General features: G+C 48.6%; 1 protein-coding gene across 3 annotated transcripts in view; it reads left to right on the top strand.

Annotated features, from left to right (window-relative positions):
- The first annotated feature begins 182 nt into the window (after positions 1 to 182).
- Positions 183 to 26,683, top strand: part of LOC123025919 (discoidin, CUB and LCCL domain-containing protein 1-like) — a 37,050-nt gene continuing 10,549 nt past the window's right edge. Inside the window, exons 1-9 of one of the 3 annotated variants that reach the window (XM_044435063.1) lie at positions 183 to 276; positions 8,316 to 8,537; positions 19,161 to 19,298; positions 20,861 to 20,912; positions 21,058 to 21,130; positions 22,348 to 22,481; positions 22,831 to 22,868; positions 23,310 to 23,504; positions 26,498 to 26,619. In XM_044435063.1, coding sequence (XP_044290998.1) covers positions 186 to 276; positions 8,316 to 8,537; positions 19,161 to 19,298; positions 20,861 to 20,912; positions 21,058 to 21,130; positions 22,348 to 22,481; positions 22,831 to 22,868; positions 23,310 to 23,504; positions 26,498 to 26,619 — 1,065 coding nt within the window. In that variant the 5' untranslated portion in view covers positions 183 to 185. Of the gene's footprint in view, positions 277 to 8,315; positions 8,538 to 10,375; positions 11,805 to 12,672; positions 13,566 to 19,160; positions 19,299 to 20,860; positions 20,913 to 21,057; positions 21,131 to 22,347; positions 22,482 to 22,830; positions 22,869 to 23,309; positions 23,505 to 26,497; positions 26,620 to 26,683 lie in introns of those variants that run through there. The other 2 variants (XM_044435065.1, XM_044435064.1) reach the window with 2 other exon arrangements.

Raw genomic sequence — 26,683 nt, forward strand, 5'->3', positions numbered from 1 at the left:
GGGCGCCCGCGGCGCGGGGCGCCGGCAGGACTCCCGGCCGGCGGCAGCCCTCGCCCGGCGCCTGCGCCTCCGCGGGCCAGCGACTGAGCAGGGCTCGGGCTCGGGCTCGGGCTCGGGCACGGCGGCAACGGGACGCGGCCGGGCCTGGCGTGCCAGCGGCGCGGCGCTGCCTTCGCGCTTCGACGATGCGCCCCGCGCTGCGCGCAGCAGGGCGGCTCCTGCAGATGCTCCAGCTGCTGCAGCGCCTGCGTTTCTCCCCGGCCAGCGCACAGACGGGTAAGCGGCCAGGCGGCGGCGGCGGCGGGATCCGGGCTGGGAAGCTCCCGCGGGCGCGGAGCTGCGGGGAAAGTCGAGGTTCTCGGGGCGCCGCGGGGGTGCCGCGAAGGAGAGGGAAGCCCCCGCTCCCTCTGGCTGGACCCCGAGGTCGCCTGGAGGAAAGGGCAGGCGCTCGCACTTTATTCCCTTTTTCTTTGCTACCTGCGGCAAGGAAGGCTCGGCGTCTTGCATCGATCGCCCTCTTCCCCTCCGTTTTAACCTCACGACAAACCCGCGAAGTATGGTAGGGTGAAAGCCAGTGATCAGATTCTGCTGACATGTTAAGTGGCTGCGCGTGAATGGCAGTGAAACGTGGGATGTTGTGTTGTCTGAACCCAGCTGTACCAGCAAGCCATGGTCAACCACCCACAGATCACAGCCCAACAACAAATGGCGGGTAGACCATGGGTTATTCATAGGGCTTGGTAGCAGAGCTGAGCTCACGCAACTCACATTTCAACAGCAGTAACAGCCAACCGTTCAGTGACAACACACCTTAAACCTTAACTCATGAGTGTGAGTTACTGTGTTACCTGAACCAGCTAGTGACTGGACTGGCCCAAAGTCACCTGATGAAATTAAAATACTACAAGATACAGCTCCAGAGGTTTTTAGATGAAGAGTGACTGCCATACAAAAAGACTTCAGGTTTCTGTATCTTCTACCTGAGCGGAAAGGAGAAGCAAGCCCATGTGGCTCTGATTTACCTGTGAAAGTGAGTCTAACTCTCTAAATAATGGTGCATCATTACTATTGTCAAATGAGCAGCTCCTAGTGGACATGTGGACATGCAGTAACTCTCTTAAAAAAAAGAAGAAGCAGCAGTGCTGGTTGTACCAACAGCAAAATCTCCTGAACCGTAAGAATTAGAAAACATAAAGACGAGGCTAGATGAATCTCCAGTTGGAATTAAGATTGCTGGGAGAAATATCAACAACCTCAGATATGCAGATGATACCACTCTCATGGCAGAAAGTGAAGAGGAACTAAAGAGCCTCTTGATGCGGGTGAAGGAGGAGAGTGCAAAAGTTGGGTTGAAACTCAACATTAAGAAAACTAAGATAATGATCCGGTCCTCTCACTTCCTGGCAAATAGATGGGGAAGAAATGGAGGTAGTGACAGATTTTATTTTCCTGGGCCCCAAGATCACCGCAGACGGGGACTGCAGCCAAGAAATTAAAAGACACTTGATCCTGGGGAGGAGAGCTATGGCAAATCTAGACAGCATACTAAAAAGCAGAGACATCACCCTGCCCACAAAAGTGCATATAGTCAAGGCTATGGTTTTCCCAGTTGCAATGTATGGCTGTGAAAGCTGGACCATAAGGAAGGCTGAGCACCAAAGGATTGAGGCCTTTGAATTGTGGTGCTGGAGGAGACTCCTGCGAGTCCCTTGGACCACAAGGCGATCAAACCGGTCAGTTCCAGAGGAGATCAACCCTGACTGCTCTTTAGAAGGCCAGATCCTGAAGATGAAACTCAAACACTTTGGCCACCTAATGAGAAGGAAGGACTCCCTGGAGAAGAGTCTAATGCTGGGAACAATGGATGGCAAAAGAAGAAGGGGACAGCAGAGGATGAGGTGGCTAGATGGGGTCACTGGAGCAGTTGGTATGAGCTTAAATGGACTCCAGGGGATGGTGGAGGACAGGAAGGCCTGGAGGAGTGTTGTCCACGGGGTCGCAATGGGTCGGACATGACTTCGCGACTAACAACAATAATGTAATAATGTCATCATCATTGTCATCATCATCATCACCATCAATTTTGTTTCTGTACAGTGCAATAGCCAAAATGCTCTGGCCAAGCTCAAAGCAATTTATTTGTAACAGGTACAAAAAAAAGAATAGATAATAATAAAATATATGAATACAGTAAAATGCAGGATAACAGTAAACTATACAAAATTGTAAAGAGTTCCAAAGTTAAAGAATTTCATTAAATCTGAGTCTGTTAAAACAGCTGGCATGTCCCATCATATTTATTTAGTTTATTTATTTATTATTTCAATTTGTATGCCACTACAATAGTCCATGCCTAGGCTCTTAATGCAGCTTACAACAATTAAAACAACACACCATTCTAAAATCAATAACACTAAATCAGCTTATTCAAAACATAATCAAAATGTAAAAGCATAATATATTAAAATTAAAATATTACATTAGAATAAAACATTTTAAACTTAAATCAACTGAAAACCAGAAATGGGGTCAATTAAAATTAAGTTACCACTAATATCAATTATTAAAATAGCCAGAGAAGAAGAGACATATTTGTCTGGTGCTAGAATGATAATAGCGATGGCACCAGGCACACCTCTCTAGGAACCCTATTCCAAGGTGGGAGCGGTCACTGAGAAGGCCCTTCCTCTAGCCATCTTCTCCCTCACCTCTCTTCAGGACATCCTCACTTGAGCATAAAAGGCTGATAGGGACATGCAGAAGAAGGTGAACCTTCAGGTGTCCAGGACCCAAGCGGTTAAAAGGTTTATATGTAAGTGCAAGCACTTTAAATTGGGCGCAAACTTCCACTGGCAGTGCAGAGAATATAGAACTGGTCTGATATGGGCCCACAAACTAATTCTTGTTAACAATTGGGCAGCTCTATTTTGAACCACTTATGCCATTATGCAGCTGGAAAGAGGGCAGACTTAATTTGGCACCCAAAAATGACAGCATTGGCACCAGGTAAGCTCAGGGAGGAGATTGGTCCAGAATCGGGGGGCCACCATGGAGAAGCTCCTCTCCCTTGAGCCTCTCTTGGAAGTGTCACTCAGAGGAAGGTATCAGATGTTGATCATAGTGTCCGGGCAGATTCGGCTTTGGGAAGGCATTCCATCGGGTTTTGCAGCCCCAAACCATGTTAAGCTTTTTGGGTTAAAACCAGCATCTTGAATCAGGCTTGGAAGAATACAAGCAGCCAATCCAAGTGGGCTGGAATTGGTATGGCCTGTTCCAGCCTTCTGATCCCACTTAATAATCTGGTTGCTCTATTTTGCATAAGCTGTAGCTTCTGAACAGTCTTCAGATGAATTCTTTGTTCTTCTTTCACTCAAAGTAATTATTCCCCAAAATGCATCTGCACATATAAATTAGCATGTGCAAATTTTATGCTAATCCACAGCTCCTTTTGTGCCCCCTTTTATGCAATGTGTCTGTAATTCCTAATCAGCCGCCCGACCTGCTAGCATCACAATGTACAGTCTTATGTGAGCTGCAATCTAGGGCATAATTCTCTGGATGTAATTCCTATTGGCCCTTGTGAGGTCTGGAGTTGCAGAGATTGACCCCGAAATGTCCTGGATTGAGCTGGCAGTGAAGTTAATGCAAATATGACTACTTTATATTGATGAACGTGTTTCCTCCATGGTACTAGAAAATGATTATAATGATTAATAACTGGATCATAAGGTTAATAGACTCCAGCAATCTGTACATGTAGGAAGAAAATAGAAACTGCAGGCAGGTATGGCTGTCCATTCCCCATTCCCCATGTGGAAGGAATATACATACTGGCCTTCAAACATCATTTCTGGGAACAGAAGTACTAAATTACAAATTAACCCATCTGTATGCTCATCTACAGAAGTGACAAGCACAGTGGACTAAGGGAATCATTCCCACTTTAAAAATAGTTTTGAAGTTTTCGGTCTTAAAAACTAAAAAAGAGTGCTTCTTGCATAGCATCTGTTTTGTCTTTCCCACATCCTGTTGAAACATATATCAGCAGGGATCTGCTGACCAACCTGGCAGTGTTTTCCTGCTGAATGAGCCCAGAACAAAATGCAATATTTGTCCGCTGGAAGCATTTGAATCCTTAGCTGAGTGCCGTTTGTTTGAAAGGCTGGGTAGGTGGGTGGATTTGCTCATTGCTAAGTCTTGGGAACTGTGATTTCAAATAATGTCCTGGACATTTTCCACTGCTAACTGCCAGCTCTCTATAACATATTTTGCATTTTTATTTCATTTTTTAAAAAAGCGCTCTTAACGTCAGACTGAGGATCTAGACAGCCTTATACAGAAGCAGAGCTGATCGGGCAGTGAGGCCACAGGGAGGAGCACTGCCAAAGGCACCAGGGACACAGCATGGTTCAGAATGACTTCCAGTCATGGCGCCCTTGGCTTGTGCTGGCTGGGGATGATGGGACTTGCAACCCATGCCGAGAAGGCGTCAGGTTGTGGAAGCCTTTGAATAAAATGGTTCCGATGCGTTGTGTTGTGAAGGCAATGCCATTATTCTGAAACCTCAGCAAGTAAGGCCTGCATGCCTTCAGTTACATCCCATATTAGGGTGAGGAACCTCTGGCCCTCCGGATGCTGTTCGTGAAACTTCCGACCTCCCAGCCATTGTTCAGGCTGCCTGAGATGGACTCCAGCAACATCTGGAAGGCCATAACTCTGCTACTCCAGTCCTGTACACTAACAGAGAGCTCGTTCTTTGAGGAACGATCCATGCAGAGCCAAAACAGTACCATCCATGCATCGGAGGGAGGTAGCAGCAGTCTTGAGAGAACTTTGTAGAAGTACACATTACAAAATAAAAAGGGGGAGCCCCCCCCCAATAGTCTAATAAGTACTAAGCATTCTCAGCGGTCCCACAGTCCCTACTGTAGGAGGCTTCACGGGGCTGGAAAACTGGAGCAGAAGAGCGGGGAATGGCATGAAGTATTATCCGGGAAAAGGAGGCGAACCTGGACAGATGCACTTTGCACGGCAACCTTTGTTCCAGGATCTTTGTGTGACAAGCTAAAACTGAACTGCACCTGTCAGCACTACTTAAACAATAGTGAAATTCCCAAAGGTAGATGGAAGTTTGGTGGGATTTCTAGTTGGTGGGATTGTGGGACTTTGCCACCCTAAAGAACACATGGTTTCTTTTTGGTGCTAGCAAAATTTATTACGTTAGCCAAGGAAAGATATATGTTGATTTCTTGAATCTGCCTTGTTTTAAATATCTTAGTAGATTAGCTGATTTTTTCAAAGATGTTGATGAAGATGATGCGCCACACAGAAATGCTAACTTGCGTACAGAGAGTTTAAGGGAGTTTTGTGTTTGCTGTAGTGAAGTTCACCTTTATAGTCTCCTAATTTTATCCTCACAACAAACCCAATGAGGTGGGTCTGGCTGAGAGAGTGTGGCTAGCCAGGGTTACCTAATAAACTTTGGGGCTGAGCAGGAATTTACATCAATTCCCCCAGTCCAGTTCTAGTCCAATATGTCAACATCCTTGTTGTTTTTATCCTGCTCGCTCTCAGGGAGAACTAGTCAGATAGCCCTTGTGCTGCATTAAAAAGGAAGCAGATAAACCAGGGAAGCCTGCAACTTGTAGATTACTGGAAATCTCTGGATTCCACTTTAGCCAAGCAGCTTATGCTTTCCCTTTCCTGACACTTGATTAAACTCTAACCCTGGGATATAATCGCATTCATGTGCATCTTCAATCAGGATAGCAGATCCTAGTCTAAAACCAATTCCCATAAATACCCTGCTCTGCAACCAAAGAAAGCTACACTGATCCGCACCACCACTGCCGCCTTTTGCTGCAAATGAAATAGATGAACGATCAGATAGCCTAGGGAGCAGAGAGCAAGCCAGAGGCTCTATTCAGTTAAAGACGTCGTATGTAATCCAATCTTTTATATCCCCAGCCATGTTAACGTTACTGCTCCTCATTAAAAAGAATAGATTATCTTGTGAACCGAAATCTAAGCCAGCATAAAAAGATGTTTTTATGCCTAAAGGCCAGTGCATATTCCAGCGCATCACACCTGTGTGTTAGTCACAGAACCCGATGATGCCTTATCCACAAGGTTATATTAATTAACTCAGAATAATCACCACACGTTGTTCCATATTCACAAGCTCTGACTAGGCTGGCCGTGTTTCTTACATGACAGAGGGTGTGATAGAGGCAGCCCTCTAGTTGAAGGGCTGATGTCCAATTTGAAAGATAAAGAAGTGTAAAAAAGGACAGAGACAGAAGCCTTGGAATTGTGCATCAACACCTGGACAGCAGGCTCAGTGAGCAGGTACACAAGTCCAGCGGAGGGCAAAAAAATGATCCAGGGTTTGGAAACTCTGCCCTGTGAGGAGAGACTGAGAGAACAGGGCATGTTCAGCCTTGAGAAGAGAAGACTGAGGGGGGACATGACACCCCTCCATAAGTACCTCAAAGGCTGTCACCAAGAGGAAGTCAAGATCTCTTCTTGCTGATGGCAGAGTGCAGGACACGGAATAATCAGTTCCAGTTGCGACAACCCAGATTCAGGCTGGACATCAGGAAAAGCTTCCTCACTGTCAGAGCAATACGGCAGTGGGACCAGATGCCTAGAGAGGTGGGGGGCTCTCCCACATAGGAGACACTCAAAAAGAAACTGGGCAGCCCTCTGAGTGGGATGGTGTGACTCAGTGTCCTGCAACAGCAGGGGTTGAACTCGATGGCCCCTTCCAGCTCTACTATACTATGATTCTATGAAGTCACATCTGATCCCACATCTTCCCTGATGGCTATAGTGAAACGGATGATATTCCTATTGAACGTATAGTTCTTATTTCCAGCTCCGCATCCATAGCTTTGGAATGAACATGTCCAAATGTTATGCGCCCTCATTTGCCTTCTGTTTCGGTGATGTGTAAGTGGCTGGCCAAGCACCAAGGGCTGCCGATGGAAAGAGTAGGGGGATCCTGCACTCAGAGCCGATTATCTGCTTTTTGTCAACCACTTTGTTTGGGAGAATGACAAGATGGCTTCCATAGCTGCACACCTAAGTACACCTTGTTTGGTGTCCCTTGAATTCAACACAATTTCTGCAGAACAATCTTTCCCAGACCCCTGGCCAAGTTGACTTGAGGAGGCCTGGTATAGCCATGCAGCAAAATGAGCTGGCAGCGTGGACTGTACCACTTCAGACTACAGGACTGTATGTGTGTATGGGGGGGGGTATTTATCCTAGTTGTGGACAACATGGAGGCCCCAAGAGACCCCCCCCCCCAATGACCAGAGGACAGCTGGTGATGAGCGCCATGGCAAACAGGCTCAGTCTCGGGACCTGATCCAGCACAGGCTGCCCCAGGTTGCTGCAGGATTCGTTCTTCTTTTTCAGATGCCTCCATTGTGCTCTGGGGCAGCCAATCAGGCACACACATGGTGTTTATGTGTTTATGGCACAATCCTATGGAGTTGCACATAAGCCTCAAAATCGAAGGCTCGGACTTGTCCAGTGCAGAGCAGAAGGAGCAGTTTGGCCATCATTTTGGAAGGGGAGGGAAGGTGGTTGGAGAGGCCTCAGGATACACTGCAGAGCCCCAGGTCTTCCCCCACCCATTGCCTGCGACACACACTTCTGCGCTTCTCCAAGGTTGTTTTTTCTGCTTTGCAGAACAGCCAGTGCAGGCCTGTCTGTGCCAGCTGTGAGGGATTAGAGGAAGCATATCAGAGCTCTGATCCCCAGGCCACAGATTGGAGCATAGCCTCCAGCCTCAGACTTGAGAATCCAAAACTCCTGTGGCCCTTCAGACAATGTGTATGCACCTTAGGACCAGCCCCTTGGGATGGAGTCCTGTGTGAGTGTAGACAGAATAAGGCTACCTAAACTTGCATAGGATTGCTCCTTTATTCTTCTATCATCTGAGTGAATTTTTGATGTTACTGCAGGCTGCAGATGTCCCTGATTTATATGTGAGAAAAGTGCTACTTCTTAGAAAAATCAGGTTTTTAACTTTGCCTTTATCTAGCATCAACTGGCTTCCTTTCTCCTTTTTATATGGGAAAGGCCGGTAGCCCTGTAGCTACATACCTGTTTTGCCTTGCAGATGGCTCTGCTCGGTCCCTGCTGTCTCTGCTGAAAAGAATGTGGTAGCAGATGACCCAAGAAAGTTGCTGCCAGCCAGAGTAGGCTGTACTGGGCTTGATGGACAAATAATCACACCTGCAGCTTCTTTCATACCACTTAGTACTAACCAGGGTTCTTCCTCATCTCATTTGCTTGTCCTCTAGGAGACGGTTGTGGTCACTCAGTGCTGACACCTTCCAGTGGGAGCTTGACCTCCAAGAACTACCCTGGCACTTACCCAAACTTCACGTCCTGTGAGTGGAAAATTCAAGGGGCTGCAGGAAGCCATCTTAGCTTGGCCTTTGGAGACATGGACATCGAAGCCTCAGAAGGCTGCAAACTGGGCTTCTTGCTGCTTTCTTCTCCACCAGATGGTTCCAGCTTTGGTAAGGCCTTCATTGATTTCTTAGCAGTCCTGAGGATTGCCAAAGTGGATGGACAGAAAGTTCAGAGCATGTGGAGCTCTGATACATGTCGCAGGGAAGTCAGGTCACGAAAATGACTTGTGTTCCCACCATTTATTTATTTATACTATTTTTAACCTGTTCCTCAGCCAAAAAGGGCTCCCAGCACAACTTACAAAGATTAATGATCTCTAGAGCATCGCTGCCCGGAGATGTACCATCTAAAAGTCATGGCACAAAAAGAAAAAGCATTAGGAGGGAGGAGGAAAACTCCAGCACCAGTTTCAAAGTTCTTACAGGTGTTCCTTCTCTGGCTGATGCATGGGGCCACGCTGGTCTCCTTCTTGCCATGAGATTAATCCTGGGAGGCAGAGCTTGCTGCTTCCCAGTGGCCTTTTGTTTTCAGGCCGATAGAGCAGGTCAGAGTTTGTCATTCCTGGTTTTTCCAAATAAATAAATACTTTTATGTACAGTGAAACAAGATGATGAAAAACCTCTGCTTTTCTGCATCTGAACTCCAGGTATGCGCTATTTCAGATAAGCAGGCTTTCAGTGTCAAAGCGAAATGAGAATGGGAGCAAGGTGGACAGTTCGTATGTTCCTGCTTGTATTATAGCTGGTCACAAGCTGGGCAGACTTCGAATGTCTGATGACTACAACCCCCATCTCCAGTTCTGTGACAATTGGCCCTGGTGAATGGGGAAGATGGAGGTTGTAGTCCAAGAGATTCGGAGGGTGCCAGGTCAAGGAAGTCCAGGTTGGAAAGTTCTGAAGTCACGTATCCATGTGCGCCGATCCAGGCAGGGGCCACATAATCCAAAGGCAAGCACAGGGGAAATGGATTAATGAATCTTTCTGCAGGCTGGGGATAATGAAAGCAGTACTCCAAAACTTGCAATGTATGGCTGTGAAAGCTGGACCATAAGGAAGGCTGAGCGCCAAAGGATTGAGGCCTTTGAATTGTGCTGCTGGCAGAGACTCCTGCAAGTCCTTTGGACCGCAAGGAGATCAAACCAGTCAGCCCCAGAGGAGATCAACCCTGACTGCTCTTTAGAAGGCCAGATCCTGAAGATGAAACTCAAATACTTTGGCCACCTAATGAGAAGGAAGGAATCCCTGGAGAAGAGCCTAATGCTGGGAACAATAGATGGCAAAAGAAGGAGGGGAAAGCAGAGGATGAGGTGGCTGGATGGAGTCACTGAAGCAGTTGGTGTGAGCTTAAGTGGACTCCAGGGGATGGTGGAGGACAGAAAGGCCTGGAGGAATGTTGTCCATGAGGTCGCGATGGGTCGGACACGACTTCGCGACTAACAACTCCAACAACTCCAAAACAGGACTGTGTTGTTTCTATCTGCAATCTAGCTGTTAAATGATGGGGAGGCTGACAGGAAAAAGCAGCAACTTATATGCAGAGCTGCCTTGATTCAGCACCACAAACATGGCTGAAAGCAAGAGCGAGAGCAGCTGCAGCCACATAGAAGATATTGATCATCTGGCCCCGTTCCTGTCTGAGGTCTGACCTAGTCAGAGGACTGAGTCAGCTCTGGCCACCCAATGCATGACCTCAGCAGAGGGAGGGACAGGGCGTGCGACTCTGTTAAATCTGCCAGGTCGCTCATCAGCTTTCGATTCCATCTTCCAAGGCTTCCCCCTGGATCATCGCCGTGGGCTGCGCATGGGAGGCCCTTTGTTCCAGGGGTCCTATAGTGCCTTGTGGGATTGCTTGCAGAGACAAACATGGAGTGACTGTTCCACAGCGCCTTGACAACTGGGCTGCAAGCCTCTCTAGGGTCCCAGGTGGTCTCCCCAGAGAAGAGCCTCCAGGGTGGTGGCCCCATTTCTTTGGGACTCTTTGCCTCCCGAGGTCGGGCAAATGCCACCATGTCATTGTTTTCAGTGCCTCCTGAAAACACTTCAACTTCAGGAAGCCTTCCTGATTTACACAGCCATGGAGTGACAATTATTTTAAACATATTGTTTTAACCCTGTACTTTCATACTGGGAGTTGGAACAATACATAAATCTGGAAATAATAAATAATTTGGCTAAGTCCTTATCAAAAAAAGGAATTCCTATCCATATTCCGAAGTAGAGCATAGGAGCCTATCCCCTTTCTGGGTTATTTTGGAAATGGAAGGAGAGGTTTGCAGAGAACAAATGGCTTTTAACCACCTCCATTTTCTGTAGCTATTCAGATGGAAAAAAGATGAAGGCTCTCCCAGCAACCCACACAAAGGGGCCTTCTCTTTGGCATCCTCGGATCCTGGACTCTTCACTGGTTCCTTGGCTTGGAGTTCTTTTCCTGCCTGTATCCTATATTTAGTTCTGCTTCCTCTTGGCATGGATGGGGGTGGGGGGGGGACTAATCACCCCTTGCTTCATATCACTTCTCATCACTGTCTGATTCATGATTTTCTGGAAGACTCTTCCTGTCAGACATTTCCAAAGGTCAGTTCTTTCTTCCTTGCTTGTGTCCCTGCTTCTTTCCATCCTTCCTCTTTCAGCTCTATAGGCAGCTGGCTTGTGTGTCCTGTCCCGCTATCCAGTCTCTCCCAGGACATCCTGAAAATGTTTTCGCCTACTGCTCCATGTGGGAAGAGGGGATTTCAGTGAATTGGCACACATGCCTCTTCTCCTTGCATAAGTTCCCTCTGAATGGCCCACTTCCCAGGCAAAAGTAAGATTTTTTTACTCTGTTCTTATCTAACACATTAGATTGCAGCTCCATCGGCTATGGACAAGCACAAATACATGTGGGGGGAAGCTTTGCAGTTATTACTGTTTTGAAAGCAGATGGATTTTGCGTTCCCAGGAGGGAATTCCCTAGAATACCCCGCATGGTTTCCTTTAAAGCTCCTCACACCCACCTGAGAGGCAACTCTTCAGATGCAACTTTCTAATTTTAATTTTTTTGGCAAAAAAGCACCAGTTCATTTTGACTTGAACTTGGGCTGCAATTCATGGAATTCATCTAGAGCTGCTTCCAAACACAACAACTCTAGTTCAATGTGTTTTTTTCATCACTGAATCCAAGCTTATCCCTCTGGAAATTCAAACGCTCCCACCCGTTTCAATTTGGGGGAGCTCCAGCTCGAACTCCCTCAGGCATCATGAGAAAGCTGAAGGCGAGATGGGAGACACGCGATGATCCTGGTGGTGGTGATGCCCCCCCCACCCCCTTCTCAAGTGCAGGCTCTGAACGCCAGTTCTTTTGCAGCTAAAACACCGCCCACCATGCAGAAGAGGAAGGTATCGTATCAGCAGCCATGGGAAACTCCCAGGATTTCTGTAGTGCAGCTTTCCCCAACCTTGTGCTTTCCAGGCACATTTGGACTGCAACACCCAGAATCCCCAGTCAATGGCCCTGCTGGGTGGGGATTCTGGTAGTTGTAGTCCAAATGCCTCTGAAGGCCACCGAGTTGGAGAAGGCTGCTGTGGTGTAAAACATATTTAGGGGAAAGAAACTTAACAAACCCCAAAAGTTATCTAATGAGGATTTGCCATGGGGCAATTTTCCTCTGAGTGCAAAGTGAACAGGGATCATAAACTCCCCCAGGAACTGGGGGAGAGACACGCTTCAAGCTGATACTCGGACCATCTGAGCAAATGTGAGCGTTGTCCCTTTGCCCAGTTCTGACTGTTGCCATCTATCAAGTTCTTAAAGCCCCTTCCCTTTGGGAATATTGTCAGTACAGCTCCAACGGTGCCTGATGTTACTCATGCCGGACATTAGATACTTGTGATCTCAGCACCATATTGCATTTGGTTTGTTTGCTGCCCTGGCTACACTTTTTAACAAAATCTTTATTTCTTAACATAAACAAATGCAAAAAAAGAATGTGAAACAAAGCAAACTAAAACAAACAGCAGTCTCAAATGAATGAAGTGAACAAAGTTGCCAAGGGAATTTTAAACAAATAGAACCTATACATTCAGTCCCCCGAATCTGTCCATCTTCCTATCTTTCAGCACTCTGAGAGTTTAACAGCAAAGGAATCATTAATCTATACAAGAAGAAATCTTCCAGTTGCTTCAAATGCTCTACTGCAGGGGGTTGTTGTGGGGGGAGATTGTTTGGGGGTGGAAAGCTGGGAGTCTGGAAAGGGTGCTAAGAACGTCCACTTCCAGGAGTCACCTATTAACTCTGTGTGTTTCAAGGCACAATCTTATGTGTGCTCAGAGGGATAAAAAGGCTTGCATGTGCGAGGAATTGGTTTTGGGGTCAGAGTCCTGGGCTAAGTTCCCTGGACTCCGCCATGCCTCCTCATGCCCGTGAGTCCACCTGTTGGGCGAGTGCATCAAGCATTCAGGTGGGCGCCCACCTGGAGGGGATGCACCAAGAGGCTGCGCAAATGATGCCCGTCTTCCACACACGTGACTTTCCCCCTTTGCTTGTGTTGCACACACTGTGGGAGAAGGATGTTTTGGGCCCATCAACCCCAGACAATCGGCCATTGGCCATGCTGGGTGGAGGAGTTGCGGTCCAGCATTTCTGGTGCGTACCAAATCGGGGAAGCTCCTGCTCATGGCTGGCTTTGTGCTGAGAAGGAAAGCTCATTTCCAGTTACAAGAACATGAACATTTGCGGGAATGTTTCCTTCCTTCCTCCCCACTTGCACCCCTCAGCCTGCTCCTGCTCCTGGCTGGGGTGCCAACAATATATCCGCCCTCCAAAGCAGAGGTCTTCCTGTTCAATTCAGCCTTGAGCAAAGGGGCTTTGCTGACCATCAGGAAGTTCCCTCAAACGGAAGTCCTGAGCAAACATGCAGTTGGACAGCAGGCCACACGGCCAGCAGGAAAGAGGAGCCAGAAAAGCTTCCAGCCTCACTGGCCATTTTGTTCCTCTTGCTGCGGGAAATGATGCAGATGCTGGCAAGTGCCCCAGGGCTGAGGCAAGCAGCGCGGAGAAAGGACTTCATGGCACAGTGCAGAGGCAACGAGATCGGGGAGGCCTACACAGAGAAGCACTTGGGAAACATTTCACCTTAGCCGCATCTGCAGCCTTATCTGGTCAGTTTCAGGTTTGGCTCACCATTATTGTCCCTTGCCAGAGTCTGTCTGTTGGTCTATCTTGTCTGTCTTTTGCTTGCTTGCTTGCCTGCCTGCCTGCCTGCCTGCCTGCCTGCCTGCCTGCCTGCCTGCCTGCCTGCCTGCCTGCCTGCCTGCCTCCCTCCCTCCCTCCCTCCCTCCTTCCGTCCTTCCGTCCTTCCGTCCTACCTACTGTTCAACATACAACTTTATGCTGATATATGCTTGACATCCCATTCAACGCCATGGTTCTCAAATTTCATTACACTGCTCTGGTTTGTTCTTTGTGACCCCCGTATTGCATTCCTTCGTGGCTATAAGCGTGGGAGAGGCTTGAGATGCTGCTTGCCCAACAGAAACGTGACCCGCCTCTTCAGAAGGGTCTAAGAACCCCTGGTCCTTTGGAATTTGCCAAAAGCATGGAAGGATGTGCAAAAGGTTCCATGCCCAACAGAAAAATGGCTTGCCTCTTGCAGCTCACAGCGGTATGAATGGATGCTCAGAAGGCTTCTTGCCTAATAGAAAGTGGCTTGCTTCTTCAGCACAAAGCAGCAGCATCATACAAAGCTGTGTCTCTTTGGAACTTGCTTTGACTTTCATCCTGATCTTGGGTCCAGCTGAAGGCACACCAGTGACCATCAGCTTATGAATCAACTACTTAAATGAAGTACAATTTAAGAAAGGTGGGAAGGCAGTCTCACTGTCAGCCCCACTGCCTGTATGTCATGCTAGTTGTACTTAATCCTGAGGATCAGACCCCCTCCCTGTGCCCATGCATTGACTTTTGTGGCATAAACAGTTTGCAGGGCCATGTCCGATGGCTGATGAGGACGGAGACACCATCTTTGTTCAAGGAGGGTGTGTTGCCGTGCTCAGGAGTGGCCCTCTTTGGCACACAGAAAAGATCCTGCGGCAACCCTTTTATAATTCACGCTTGTCCTCTTGCTCTAGCAGGCTGAGTGGGTGGTAGGAGAATGGAGCCCTTCGCCATGCAATGTTTGAATAAAATGAGGATGTGGGAATCGCTCAGTCTGACTCAGCTGTAGTATGCAGATGCTTAGCCAGAGGGCTGTGTCTGTGTTATACATTCCAGCACAGGAAGTTTGTGTTGGACCTCATGTCGGTCTTTGTCGGGCTGTGCCCTCTGTTTGCTGGAAGTAGCTTGTGGGTCTGCAGGTAAGCATTAAAAGCAGAGTGCAAGGAACTGGCGTTGTCAGTGCAGAATTCAAGATTTTGGCATGGCATTGTAGCCTAAGCTCCCTCCCAAGGTTGTTGTGAAGATAAAAGGAGGGGGTGGAGGAGCTTGCTGAAGGAAAGTTGTGATTAACAAAAGAATCCCTGAAGTGTTCTGGTCTTCTCGATTGGAGAATTTAATTGTCCGGCCTTGTAAGAACATAGGAAGAGCCCCACCGGGTCAGCCAATGGTCCCATCTAGTTAAGCATCCTTTTTTCCACAGCAGCCGCCCACGTGCTTCCAGGATTCCCATAAAGAGGGTGTGAAGGCAACAGATCTCCCCTTTCATTTGCTCTCCCTGGCGATGGGTTTTTGGCAGAACGCCACGGATAAACAGATGCATTTGGTCACTGCTCCTTCGAACATCCAGCTCAGCACTCCCATGGCAACAGAAAGGGAGCCAAAACTCAGCCACAGAGATGCAAGGGGGAAGCAACATGTTCTGAAAAACAGAACAAAAAACAGAGGAGGGCACCCCACCCAAAGGACCAGCATAGGAAGGACTGAGCATGTTTAGAAGGCCCCGGGAACCGTGATGCAGAAGGCTGTGGCTCGACGTGGCAAAGGAGTCCGCTGTGGGTCCAAAGGGCCCCGACTTCAATGAATTTGGCTCATGGGTTCCACCGCTGGGTCACAAGGACACTGTAGATTCGCAGAGTAGATTTCCACTGGTGGAGGGAATAGAAATCATGCATCTTAACTAATGCACATTAACTAGTGGACTGGTGCGCCTTAGTGCTGAGGTGCATAAGCACCAACCTCACAGGGTTGTTGTTGTGGGGATAAGATGGAGGAGGAGAATGATGTAAGCTGCCTTGAGCCCTTTGTAGGAAAAAGGCAGGATATAAATCGAAAATCGAAAAAAATAAAATAAAATAAACTATAGCTAGCTGGGTACAGCCCTTCAGATAGAGGACACCTCCATACAAATGGTGGTCCTCTGGCAGCCCAACAAATAGAGGACTGCCCTCTGTAAAAGAGGACACCTGGACATCCTACTGCGCAGTCCTGAGTCTGGCGCTATCCCTGTTCCAGCCTCCCTGCCATGTGTTGGGACTCAGCTAGGGGCTAACCCCGGAATATCTGAGCAGCACGTTTCACCAAATAGTGGAGAATGAGGCCTGCATACAGCCGTGATGAGCTTGTCTGGCAGAGGAAGAATTAAATGGGACTGCCCCAGCCTGGTGCTCTCCAGATGTTTTGGACTACCATGTCCATCGGTCTAATGGAAGTTGCAGTCCACACCACCGGCAGGGCACTGGCCCGGGGAAGTCTGAGCTAGGCAGTGCAGCCCCAGCTTAAGATCTCCTAATAAGGCTCTTTGCTGCTTGACACACGCAGTGCAGCGGGATGGTGCTGCGAGCTTGTCCGGGGGGCGTTGCTTACGCTTTGGCTGGCTGCAGAGTTTTCTCTTTGGCACAGCAGACTTCCACCCGGCCTCCCACAGCCTGGCTTGGAATGGCGTACACTGAAGTGCCAGTGACACATCCAGTGTGCAAGCCAGATGTGTCATCAGCCGTCCACCAGCTGTAAAGCAGGACCAAACAAAGAGTGGAAGGGCGAGCAAGGAGCGCTTCCAAGCGCACGCCGGCCTGCACATGGACGCGCATTTTCTCCACCCCTCCCACATGACACCCCCTTGCTGGATTCAGGGCTTTACTGGAAGGAAGCTCACCCATGCCGGCATTAACGATCTCTCCGGTGATTCACTGGGAGCTGGAAAGGCCAAGATGCCTCCGAGCGTATTGAAGCAGTGGCTTGTCCTAGAATGCCCCCTTCTGTTCCACCGGTGGACTCCCTTCCTCCCTCTGATGTTTCTGTTCACAAGCAGCGGCATGATGCCCGCCTCTCCCTTTGAGGAACGTGGGTGGCCCTCACCTGCTCTGGGGCATACCTGGCTGGCACGTACAGGCCAAAGCGGTATTTTTGGAAGTGTTCAGACCACCTCTGTCCGACACAAGGAGGCTCTCGCCCACGGCAAGACCTGCCTCTTCCAACCTATTTTGGAAAGGGGCTGGTTTCAGCGTTTTTACCTTCCACAAGCAAGTTCTTGAAGTTCATTGCTGGGCTGTGGTCCGGGGAGAGGTTTGTTTGTTTGTTTGTTTAAAGCAGTCCCAAACTAAAACCCATAAAAGAAAATCCCACTCAGTAACAGTAAAACAGACTATAAAACCAACTATATTATCCAATAGCAAAAATAATAAGTGCGTAAAACATACGTTCATAAGCCAGCCATTTATTGTCCTATACAATAATAAGCTAAAATAGGATATAAAATTTCAGCAATTAAAATTTAGCCTGGCACCAAAAGGTGTAAAGTGACGGCACCAGGTGCACCTCTCTAGCGAGCTGGTTCCACAGCCAGGGAGCCACCACTGAAAAGGCCCTTCTGCAAGTACTCACCTTCCTAACATCTTTCACAGAAGGCTCCTGGAGAAGGACCTCGGCTGATGACCTTAAGGTCTGGGCAGGTGTGTATGGGAGTAGATGTTCCAGCGGATAACCAGGTCCTAGAGGGGAATATGGTTTCATGCCTGGCAGCTGTGGGTCCCAATCAGGACAGGACATTAGCAGAGATTAATCGTCACCACCAATCATGGTACTTTTGGGAGGGGCATCAAAGCCACCCATCAGGCATCCCAGTGTTCATCATGCACCACAGGCTGACTTGCTCAGGAGCACAAAATGGAGAGGATGAACAGAGTCGCTGGGTATTTTGTTTTGCTTGTGACGTTGTCGGTGAGGGGCTGTGCTGGCTGTGGATGGCAGACGGAGGGCCCAGGTTGGGCGAGGCTGACCTGCTCAGGCTTCTGGTGCCAGTTTTCAGCAAATCACACACACACGGGCTCAAGTCTCAAGTACTTTTTTTGCACTGTCATAACTCTGCAGCCATGCCATCTCTTCTGCCAAGGAGTTACAGAACATCTCCTCAGGGACCCTTCTGTGGTTTACGTCGGGTTCATGCAAATTGCCCACGCGAGCACGGGGCATAAGCCGCACGAGCAGGTTGCAGAAGCTTCTTCGCTGCAAGAGCAACTATAACGACTCCCTTGGCTCTGCTGTGTGTTGCTGGAGGTCACGGATCCAGCCACCAAGCCTTCCCAGTCCGGGGTCTTCCAGATGTTTTAACCAGCTCCCAGCATTCCTGACTATTGCCCATGTAGGCTGGGGCTGAAGAATGTTGGTTTAAAACACCTGGGGAGCACTAGGTTAATATTATTATTTATTATAATCATCATAATTAATATTAATTTCATTTCTGTACTGGTAGAGAGCCATCTGAACCAGTTAATGTAGCTCATGCATTTGTGGATCAAAGAAATGCTACGAAGCCAGGTGGGGTATTTGATGCAGACAGTTTTTAAAAGTCATCATCAAAACACTCCTGGAGAGTTCAGGTGAGCTAGTAGCAGGAGTGAGGAGGAGGACCAGGTGAGGCTCCAGAGACTGGTAGAGCGTCCCTTTCTGAGGTTCAACCCTAGCAAAGGCCTGTGATGCCATCCTTCGGTGCCATCCTGGACCAATGCATCCCAGATGGAAAGGATGTAGAAAAGTGAAGTCAGACCACAGAAAACATGGGATCAACACAGGCCTTGCTATTCTGGGCCTCTCTGCTGAAGTGACAGCTGGAGCTTAGGGGAAGGGGAAATGGCGGTTTGCTCATCTGTCCTTTTCTTTGCCTTCTTTTTTAAGGACTTAGAGATTAGACCCTCCGCACAAAGTGCCAGGCAAATTTTGCCATTTATTAATCTGAGGTCTTAACGAGGAGCAAATCACACATTAATTTGGATTAAACAGCAGAAAACATGAGGGCTTTATTTTCTGAGTCGTTTGGAGCAGAGTTGGAAAGGGGAACTTGAAGATGGCTTGCAAGCCTTTCCAATGTATTTCTGTTGGCAGCTGAAGCCCAGATTGCTCCAGGCAGAAAATTAATTCAAGAGTATTTTGTCCTCTAAAGTTTACCCACTCTTCCAGGGAAAATGCCATCTAGTTTTTCAGCGAAAACCTAAGCAAGGTGACTCAGAAGTAAATTGTAATGAATCGTATGTGAGTTTATTCCCAAGAATGGGTGCATAAAGGATTGGAGGCTTAAGCTGGATTGACATAGGCAACAGAATGAGGTGGGGATGCCCTAAAGATGATGATGATGATGATGATGATGATGATGATGATGATGATGATGATGATTAAAGATGTGGAAGGGAATGTAGAAGCTACCACAACGATGGTAGGCTGGGCTCCCAGCTGCTGAAATTAATTTGACCAATATGTTCTTTCCTTAATGGACATCTGCATTCTCTCTCTCTCTCTCTCTCTCCCTCCCTTCCTCCCTCCCCACCCAGGCCCATACTGTGGCTACTCAAATCCACCACACTCAGTCTTGGTGATGAACTCCAGCTCAGTCACCGTCTTGTTCAACAGCACGACGCATCGTTCAGGGCGTGGCTTCCTCCTTTCTTATGCCAGTGGCAACCAGCCAGGTACGGGAAAAGTTCACATTGCCCCCAGTAAGAACAGTTAAACTGGGAAAGCAGCTGCCTTTTGTAAATCGGGTCCTGATGTGAGAAAGGAAGACGCTGTATCTGCTTTCTCCACCCCATACATCATTGTATAAACAACTGTCAAGTCCTCTCCCGTTCCTCCCACCCACTTGAAGCCATTCAGCATGAAACATTTTTCGTGCTCATGTGGTTCCGCACAGCAGCGTGTGAGTGTTTTCCCTGCTGTTAGCATCCTCTGCAGTTTTTGCAACCGTTTTAGCAGGAGTCTTCTCCTTGGCAAGGAAGGCACAGCATTATCTCTGAGTGGCAACATGAAACCCCCGTGCATGTGTGCACTTCTGTGCTGCCACATCACTTTCTAGCAATTGTCCGGAGCAAGTACAGAAAGGCAGAGAAAGAAAAGCCCTAGGGCAAAATGGGCAGAGGAGTCAACATTACTTCTGTGAAGGATCTAGAAGCAGAAGCTTCCATCAAGTGGTGGGTTCAAAGCCCCCTGCAGAAAAGCCGAACTCACTTTCCCTTGCAAACGAAAACATCCCGATCACCTTCTCCTTTTCCCCTAAGGAATGCCCTTTTGCCAGTCGAAAGACTGCTGATGGGGCAGCAACCACCCAGACTCAAAGGGGTATGAATGAGAGGCTGTGCGGATGAGAATGAGGCCTTGTGCACGGCCCCTGGAAGGCAGAGTTCCAAGAGAGACATCTGCAGCTGGAGCCTGCCTTGAAGGGTTTCACAGCACCCAGTCATGCATCCGAGACATCTGCGAGGCACCCCTTTTGCCCCTCTGAGCTTTGCGGTTTCTTGGGAGCGGCTGTGAGAGGAGATGCTTGCAGGAACAACAGCAAGCACAGGGAACAGCAGATGGCTTGCACTCGTGGCAGCCTCCCTCGTCTCAGTATCCCCAGATGAATTGGACGATGACTCCCATCATTCCCAGGCAGCGTGGCCATTGCCCTAGCAGATGGTGTCCCCAGTAAAGCTGACTTTATAAAACTCCCAGAGGGGAGTCACTGCCTCTTTTCTGTCTTGTCAAAAAGCGGCCCAGTGCTCAGAGGAATCCCTTCCTTCTTCCAAGTCATGGCAAACTGCTCCTTGGCTTTTCTGGCTCATGGGAGGCTACTAGAACAGGCTCTGAGTCTGTTGTCTGAAATTCTGTGCTGGGCCCCCATTTCTCACAAGCATACAAAACTGAAGTGATTTGGAATATTGGCTTGTATAATTCCATGGTGTGTTTGACTCCAGACCGAGACGTGTGTCACTGGAGTCAGTGTGATGACGACGATTCACTTATGGTCAGTCGGGGAAGAGCCATTGCTCAGTGGGGAAGTACCTGCCTTCTAGGCAGAAGTTCCCAAGCGTATCTCCAGAATGGCCCAGAAAACCCCCTGCCTGAAACCCCAGAGCTGCTGCCGGTCAGTGCCAGTAATACTGGGCTAGATGGACCAAGGGTCTGACTCAGCTGGCAGCTTCCTATATTCCTAAGATCCAAGTTCTAAACTGCAGTCTTTTATCCAGTCAGGTTCTCCCTTTCTGCATTTTAGATTTGATCTCATGTTTGCAGAAGGGGATCCATTATGACAAGCAACTAATCAGGTGAGTTTTTCCCGTGGGCCTCAGTCCCAGTTGCCCGCAAACACCGAGAGAATGCTCCTGCATAGCAGGCACACCTGCTTCTTTGTCAGAGATGGGGACCAATCGCATCCTAACGCCATGTTCTCTCGCATCCATCCTGTTGCAGAGCATACTGTCCCGCGGGCTGCAAGGGAGTAACAGGAGACCTCTGGGGCAACGCAGACCAGGGCTACAGAGATGTGAGTCTCACGGGGTGCACCTGCGCTTTTCCACGGGTCCTTCTCCCAGGCCCACTGAAGCTCCCCGCTGGCCACAGGCTGTTGCCAGAGTTCTGCGAAGCTATGATGCTTGATGCGGATATGTGGGAAGCTTCCTTGTGAAGGCATGGCACCACACAATGATCCAAAAACACAGATCCCTTAAAGTGGGCACAGAGGTCCCGATTTAGCACTCTGGGGTTCCCCAAAAAGCCACGCTCCCTTCCCCGGGCCTCAACCCCCTTCTTCCAACCACTAATCATTTGGTGGATTCCCAGCTTTCATGCAGTTTTCTGAAAAGGAGAAACACCCATTCTAAGGCTTTTTAACTGACCATAATTGCCTTCAACTGAAATAGGTATCACAAAGAATGCCTAGATCACCTTCAGCCCCACCCAAGGTTGTGCATGTGCGTGCATACACACTAACACACACACACACCCCTTATAAATACATATCCTTATATCCCACCTTTTTGCCAGAGTACACAGGGTAGCTTGTAGAAACACAAAACAAAGTAAAATACCACCTAAACTCACAACAAATTAGTAGAATGCAGAATTAGTAGGTGTCGTTTTATCCTTGCTTAATATTCTCATAGTGTCATTCCACTGCTACATTTTATTGTTTTGAAGATGCAATATTGTGTGTTCAGCATTTTGAAACTTTGTGGAAAGCAGTATGCATATCTGATTGCCAAATGAAAATAATGAATAAATTCAACCAGGGACTTATAAATGTTTGCTTCAATCTTTTCATATTATTCTTGTTCTTCTTCTTTTTAATTTTCTCAGGAAGCGGCTCCTAGTGCTGGGCACTACAGCCAAAAATAGCCCTGTTTGGAGTATTTACCATTTGCATTGTGAGATCAAAGGAGCTGGATCCTGTACTGTGCAATCCTATGCATGTTTAGATTTAAAAAAAAAAAAAAAAACCCTTCCCTAGAACTTGGCTGGCTGGCTGACAAATACTGGGTGTTATAGGCTTGTTTTCTGCCTGAACGTGCATGGGATTTCAGCTTTATGCAGTACATGGGGTACAATCAGTCCTCGGGCTGCTTCCTAATCGTGAACAAATTGAGCCTAGCAAACTGAAATCAAGATAAGAGCATACTCCCATCAGGTTTCTAGCCCTCTTTAAATTGGATTCCTGTTGCCCAGAGACTGGTCCTGACTTTCCCCTCCGCTTGTTCTCTGCAGACATCCGTGCTCTGCAAAGCTGCTGTTCATGCCGGCGTGATCTCGGATGAGCAAGGGGGAGAGATAACGGTGTCGCGAGAGAAAGGGATCACGCTCTATGAGTCGGTCTTTGCCAATGGACTCCACTCCAAAAGGTGAGTTGCCACATGGGCCGAGAAAGCAACAGCTGAAACCGGTTCAGCGATTGACATACAGAGAAATGTGATAAACAAATAAATATATCCTACTTCCTTCACTGAAGAAGTTAATGGAATGGCTCACCCATCCATGGTGATAATGCAGAGCCAAATCGAAGGCCAACGAGCGCACCCTGTCCTATGCATCTCCACTCAGAAGCAAAACCCAAGAGGTGCAGCTGTGCTTACTCCCATGTCAGGCTGCAAAGGACTGTACACTGTATCACACCCGTTTTGTCACTAAGAAAAAGAATGTGTCCCAGGGACCATTATCCTATTAATCTTTTGCTTGTTTCCTTTTAAATAGGGGATCTTTATCTGAAAAACGCCTCATCTTCCACAGAGGTACGACACGCATCGTGCTCGTTATTTGTTTGTCCGTTTTGTAATTTGGGGGACTCCATATCAAAGTTGATGTCACTTACTGTGATAATTCCCTAATTGTGGAATGCGTTCCTGCTGGGATGACTGGTCCCCACTGTTTTGGACTTTCCAACAGAGCATTTTAAGGATGCTACACATTTCTTTTGAGAGAGCCTATAATATGTTACTGTTTTAACAGTTTTATGAATGAAACCTTTTTTACTTTACCTTTTAAAAATGGTTGCTCTGTTTTCAGATTTTTATACCACTGCTGGCATGACATTTGCTTTTCTTCTGTTTTAAACATGTGAAGGTTTTCTGCCTTCGCAGGTTGCACTTTAGGAGGTTAACTTTTGCTATCTGCTCAGAGAACATTGGCCATTGGGCAGTGCAGAAATGTACTTACATATGTATGTTTTGCAGCTTGTGCTGGTGCCCTGGAAGTGGCCAGCTTCAGCGCTTCGTCCCACTGGCACGAGCAGAACATCTTGGGCGAGAAGGAAGCCTGGACGGCTGACCAAGCCTCTTTCCGCGCTGGCAGCACTTCCTGGGCAGCAGGTCAAAGCTCTGCAGATCAGTGGCTGGAAATAGACCTGGGTGGCAGGAGGAACATCACAGGTCAGTAAGTATCTGCATGCGTCTTCTGTGCCCAAAAGGACCGAGGTGTGGGGGGGGGCGGTTGACAGAGGCTTATAAAATCAGTATGAGAAAAGCAGGGACAGACGCTTCTGCACCCACAGTACTACACCTTGGGGACAATCCATGAATTTGATTGACTCTGGATGTAGGACAGACCCCCAGAATTACTGGTCGACATGACACACTTCTGTGGAACTCACCGCCACAAGATTTAAGGATGGCCACTGGGCTTAGATGACCCTAAACAGAGAGAGCAGATCAGTGCCAGTTTCTCAGGGGTCCTCAGGTGGGACACCCTCCCTGGGACTTTTCTCCTTTCTTATCAGCATGTCACTGACAGCAACTGATCCTTATTCTCTCTCTCATTCTGCCACCTGCTTGTTTGAGAGTCGGTGAGCAAGTCTCAGCACCCCCATGGTCTGAGCCAAAGCTGGTGGTGATGATGAAGAGAAAGAGCAAGTCAAAGGGTCTTGATTCTGGGTCCGTGTTGGGGTGCAAGCCCTAGCCAGGTGCCCGGTCATGCTTACCCTTGATGTCGGCACCAGACAGATTCACCTCCTGGTGGCGCAATGGAGCTATGAAGTCCCAGTGTGGCAAGCAGTGACATGGCAGTTTGCTGGGAGAGGCCAAAATGGGAAAGGGCTTTTGGTTTCGTGCTGTGACTATGGGCTGCCTGGCGGTACTGCGTTGACCACCGAGGCAAGCAAGATGCAGACAAGGCAGAGCTTGGTCTCTGGTCCTGGACAGCTTTTCTTGTGCCCCGAAGAACGGCCTTGAACCTCCTCAGCCTGTCTTAAGGGCTGCAAGGGCGAACTTAGCCTAGGAACAAATTGGCCAGTTGGGGAACAATGGAAGAACAGGTGCTATGCAGTCTCCACGGATAACACGTCATTAATCTGGCTGCCACACGTGAGGTTGGCCACAGTTGTCAGGTAGCCTCACACTTCAGCAGTCCAGTGGGGAGGTGACTAGAGCGTGTGATCCAGCGTCCGGTCCTTCTTTTGAAGAAAGGGATGCCGCCTTGTGCCCAGCTGCATCCAGAAGGAGACCAGAATCTGAGCCTTCTAAAGTCAGGAACCAAGTTAGACTGTTTGCCCATCAACCATCTTCTCTGTCTGCAGCTGAACTTAAGCAGGGCACCTAATTTCTCTCTCTCTCATGCACACGGAAACACACTTCAGCCCCTCTCACAGCGTGTTCGCCTACCATATTGAGAGCTAGCTGGGGATGTTGGAATTGGTAGTCCGACGCTACAAAGGTTGGGGAAGGCTGCTGCGTATGCTTGCTTTCTCCCCGCACGCCCCCACGCCGTCTGCTTGCATCCGTCCTGTCTTGGAATCCGTCCCTCTTTCCTTCCTTCCCCCTTCCTCTTGCCCCTTCCTCCCCCTGCTCCGTTGCTGCAGGCACAGGGCCAGATCAGGCCGCTGAGGGGCTGAACAAGTCGCATATTATTCACTCTTTCTTTCCTGCAGCCTGAGGACGAATGGAGGCCTTTGTGTGGCAACCAGAATGACCCTTGTCAGGCAAAGGAATGGCGGCATTGTGAGGCGGCGGGTGGGAGGCCAGGCAGCGCTCGGGAAAAGAATGGAGGGGAGAGGGGCATTTTGGGGTTGCCTCGCCGACTGGTGCTGGGTAGAACAGCCTCCCCCCCAACCTGGTGCCATCCAAATGTGTTGCACTCTACCTCCCATCATCCCCTGCTAGAACAGCCAGTGGCATCAAGTTGGTGTCGTGGCAGGGTTAAGCGTTCCAGGTGAGAGGCCTGAAAACAGATTTTGGAAGACATCTCTATCTGGAGTCTGTCTGTGGCTATCAAGATACATCGTTGATAGAAGCAACATGTTCAGGGGCAGTTTTCCCCTGGAAAACAGGAAGAGGAAGAGGACAGGCTGCTGGCTTCATGGGCTACTTGTGAGCTTCCTGGTGGCATCTGGCAGGCCTCTGGGGCTACAGGATGCGGCACTAGATGGAGGACTGGTGTGATCCAGCAGGACTCTTGCAGGCTGATGAAGAACGCTTGTTAAATCCCTGCCAGCGAAAGCTCTCAAGGAAGCACTGATTCTTCTTTTAGGACTCGGAGCACCTTCTTTGCAAATGGGAGAAGGGACCACAAGGTCTGTTGCAGAGGACCTGCTTGGCATGCAGAATATGCTCGGTTGCGTCCCCAGAAGATCCAGCCATGAAAAAGTCGCAGAGAGCAAATGGCAGGGGAGAGAGAGGTGTGCACTGGGCCGGAGCCACTGCTGTGTGGAGTAGCCCAGGGAGCACCAGATGGCGGTTCCAGATTTGGGGCTTCAGCTCCCACACTCTGACCATGGGCATGATGGCAGGCTGCTTCTTGAGGCTGAAACACCAAACATCAGGAGAAGTTCCTTCTGCCCACCCCTGGAGCGGTCACTCTGGCTCTGGATGAGCAAATAGTCTAGCGTGGAGCACAGTAGCTTCCCAGGTTCTTATGATGGTACTGTCATTATCTGGGGGTGAGGGAAGACCATAGCTCTGTGGCAGAGCACATGCGACTTATTTTATACTGTTAATTTATATTATTTTAATTGAAGTTATTTATGTTGTGAGCCGCCCCGAGGCTTCAGCGAATGGGGCAGCATAGAAATTTTCTAAATAAATAAATGCCTTACATGCAGAAGATCCAAGGCCCAAACTGCAGCACCTCCAGTTGAAAGGACCAGGTGATGGGAGTGACCTTTGCCTGAATTGCTGGAGGATTGCTGCCAGTCAGAGTGGACAATACTGGGCAAGATAATCTTACCTGGCAGCTACCCATGTTGCAGAGCTATACTTCGAACCCTACCGGGAATCATGACCCCGTCTGTTGAAATCTCTTTTTGGAACGGCCAGTGAAAGAGCACTATTTGACCTTGTGGTCAACAAAGGAGGAGTCAAATTCGGGAGGCCACCTAAGGCCTATATATTGCTTGACCAAATGTTCTGTTCTGATTTTAACTCTGTTTCAGGCATAATAACCAAGGGATCTTCTCAGAAACACAATTACTATGTGAAATCCTACCAGGTCCTCTTCAGCAGGGATGGCAAGAAATGGAAAACCTACAAATCCAAGAGAGGCAATGAGGATAAGGTGAGGTGGGTTGGAAGCAGAGAGCAGGTATGCCGGGACAGAGAGAGAGAGCTAGCAACTCAGC

This window comes from Varanus komodoensis, unplaced genomic scaffold (genome assembly GCF_004798865.1).
Source record: "Varanus komodoensis strain SLA01 unplaced genomic scaffold, ASM479886v1 scaffold29_1, whole genome shotgun sequence".
Taxonomy (NCBI): domain Eukaryota; kingdom Metazoa; phylum Chordata; class Lepidosauria; order Squamata; family Varanidae; genus Varanus; species Varanus komodoensis.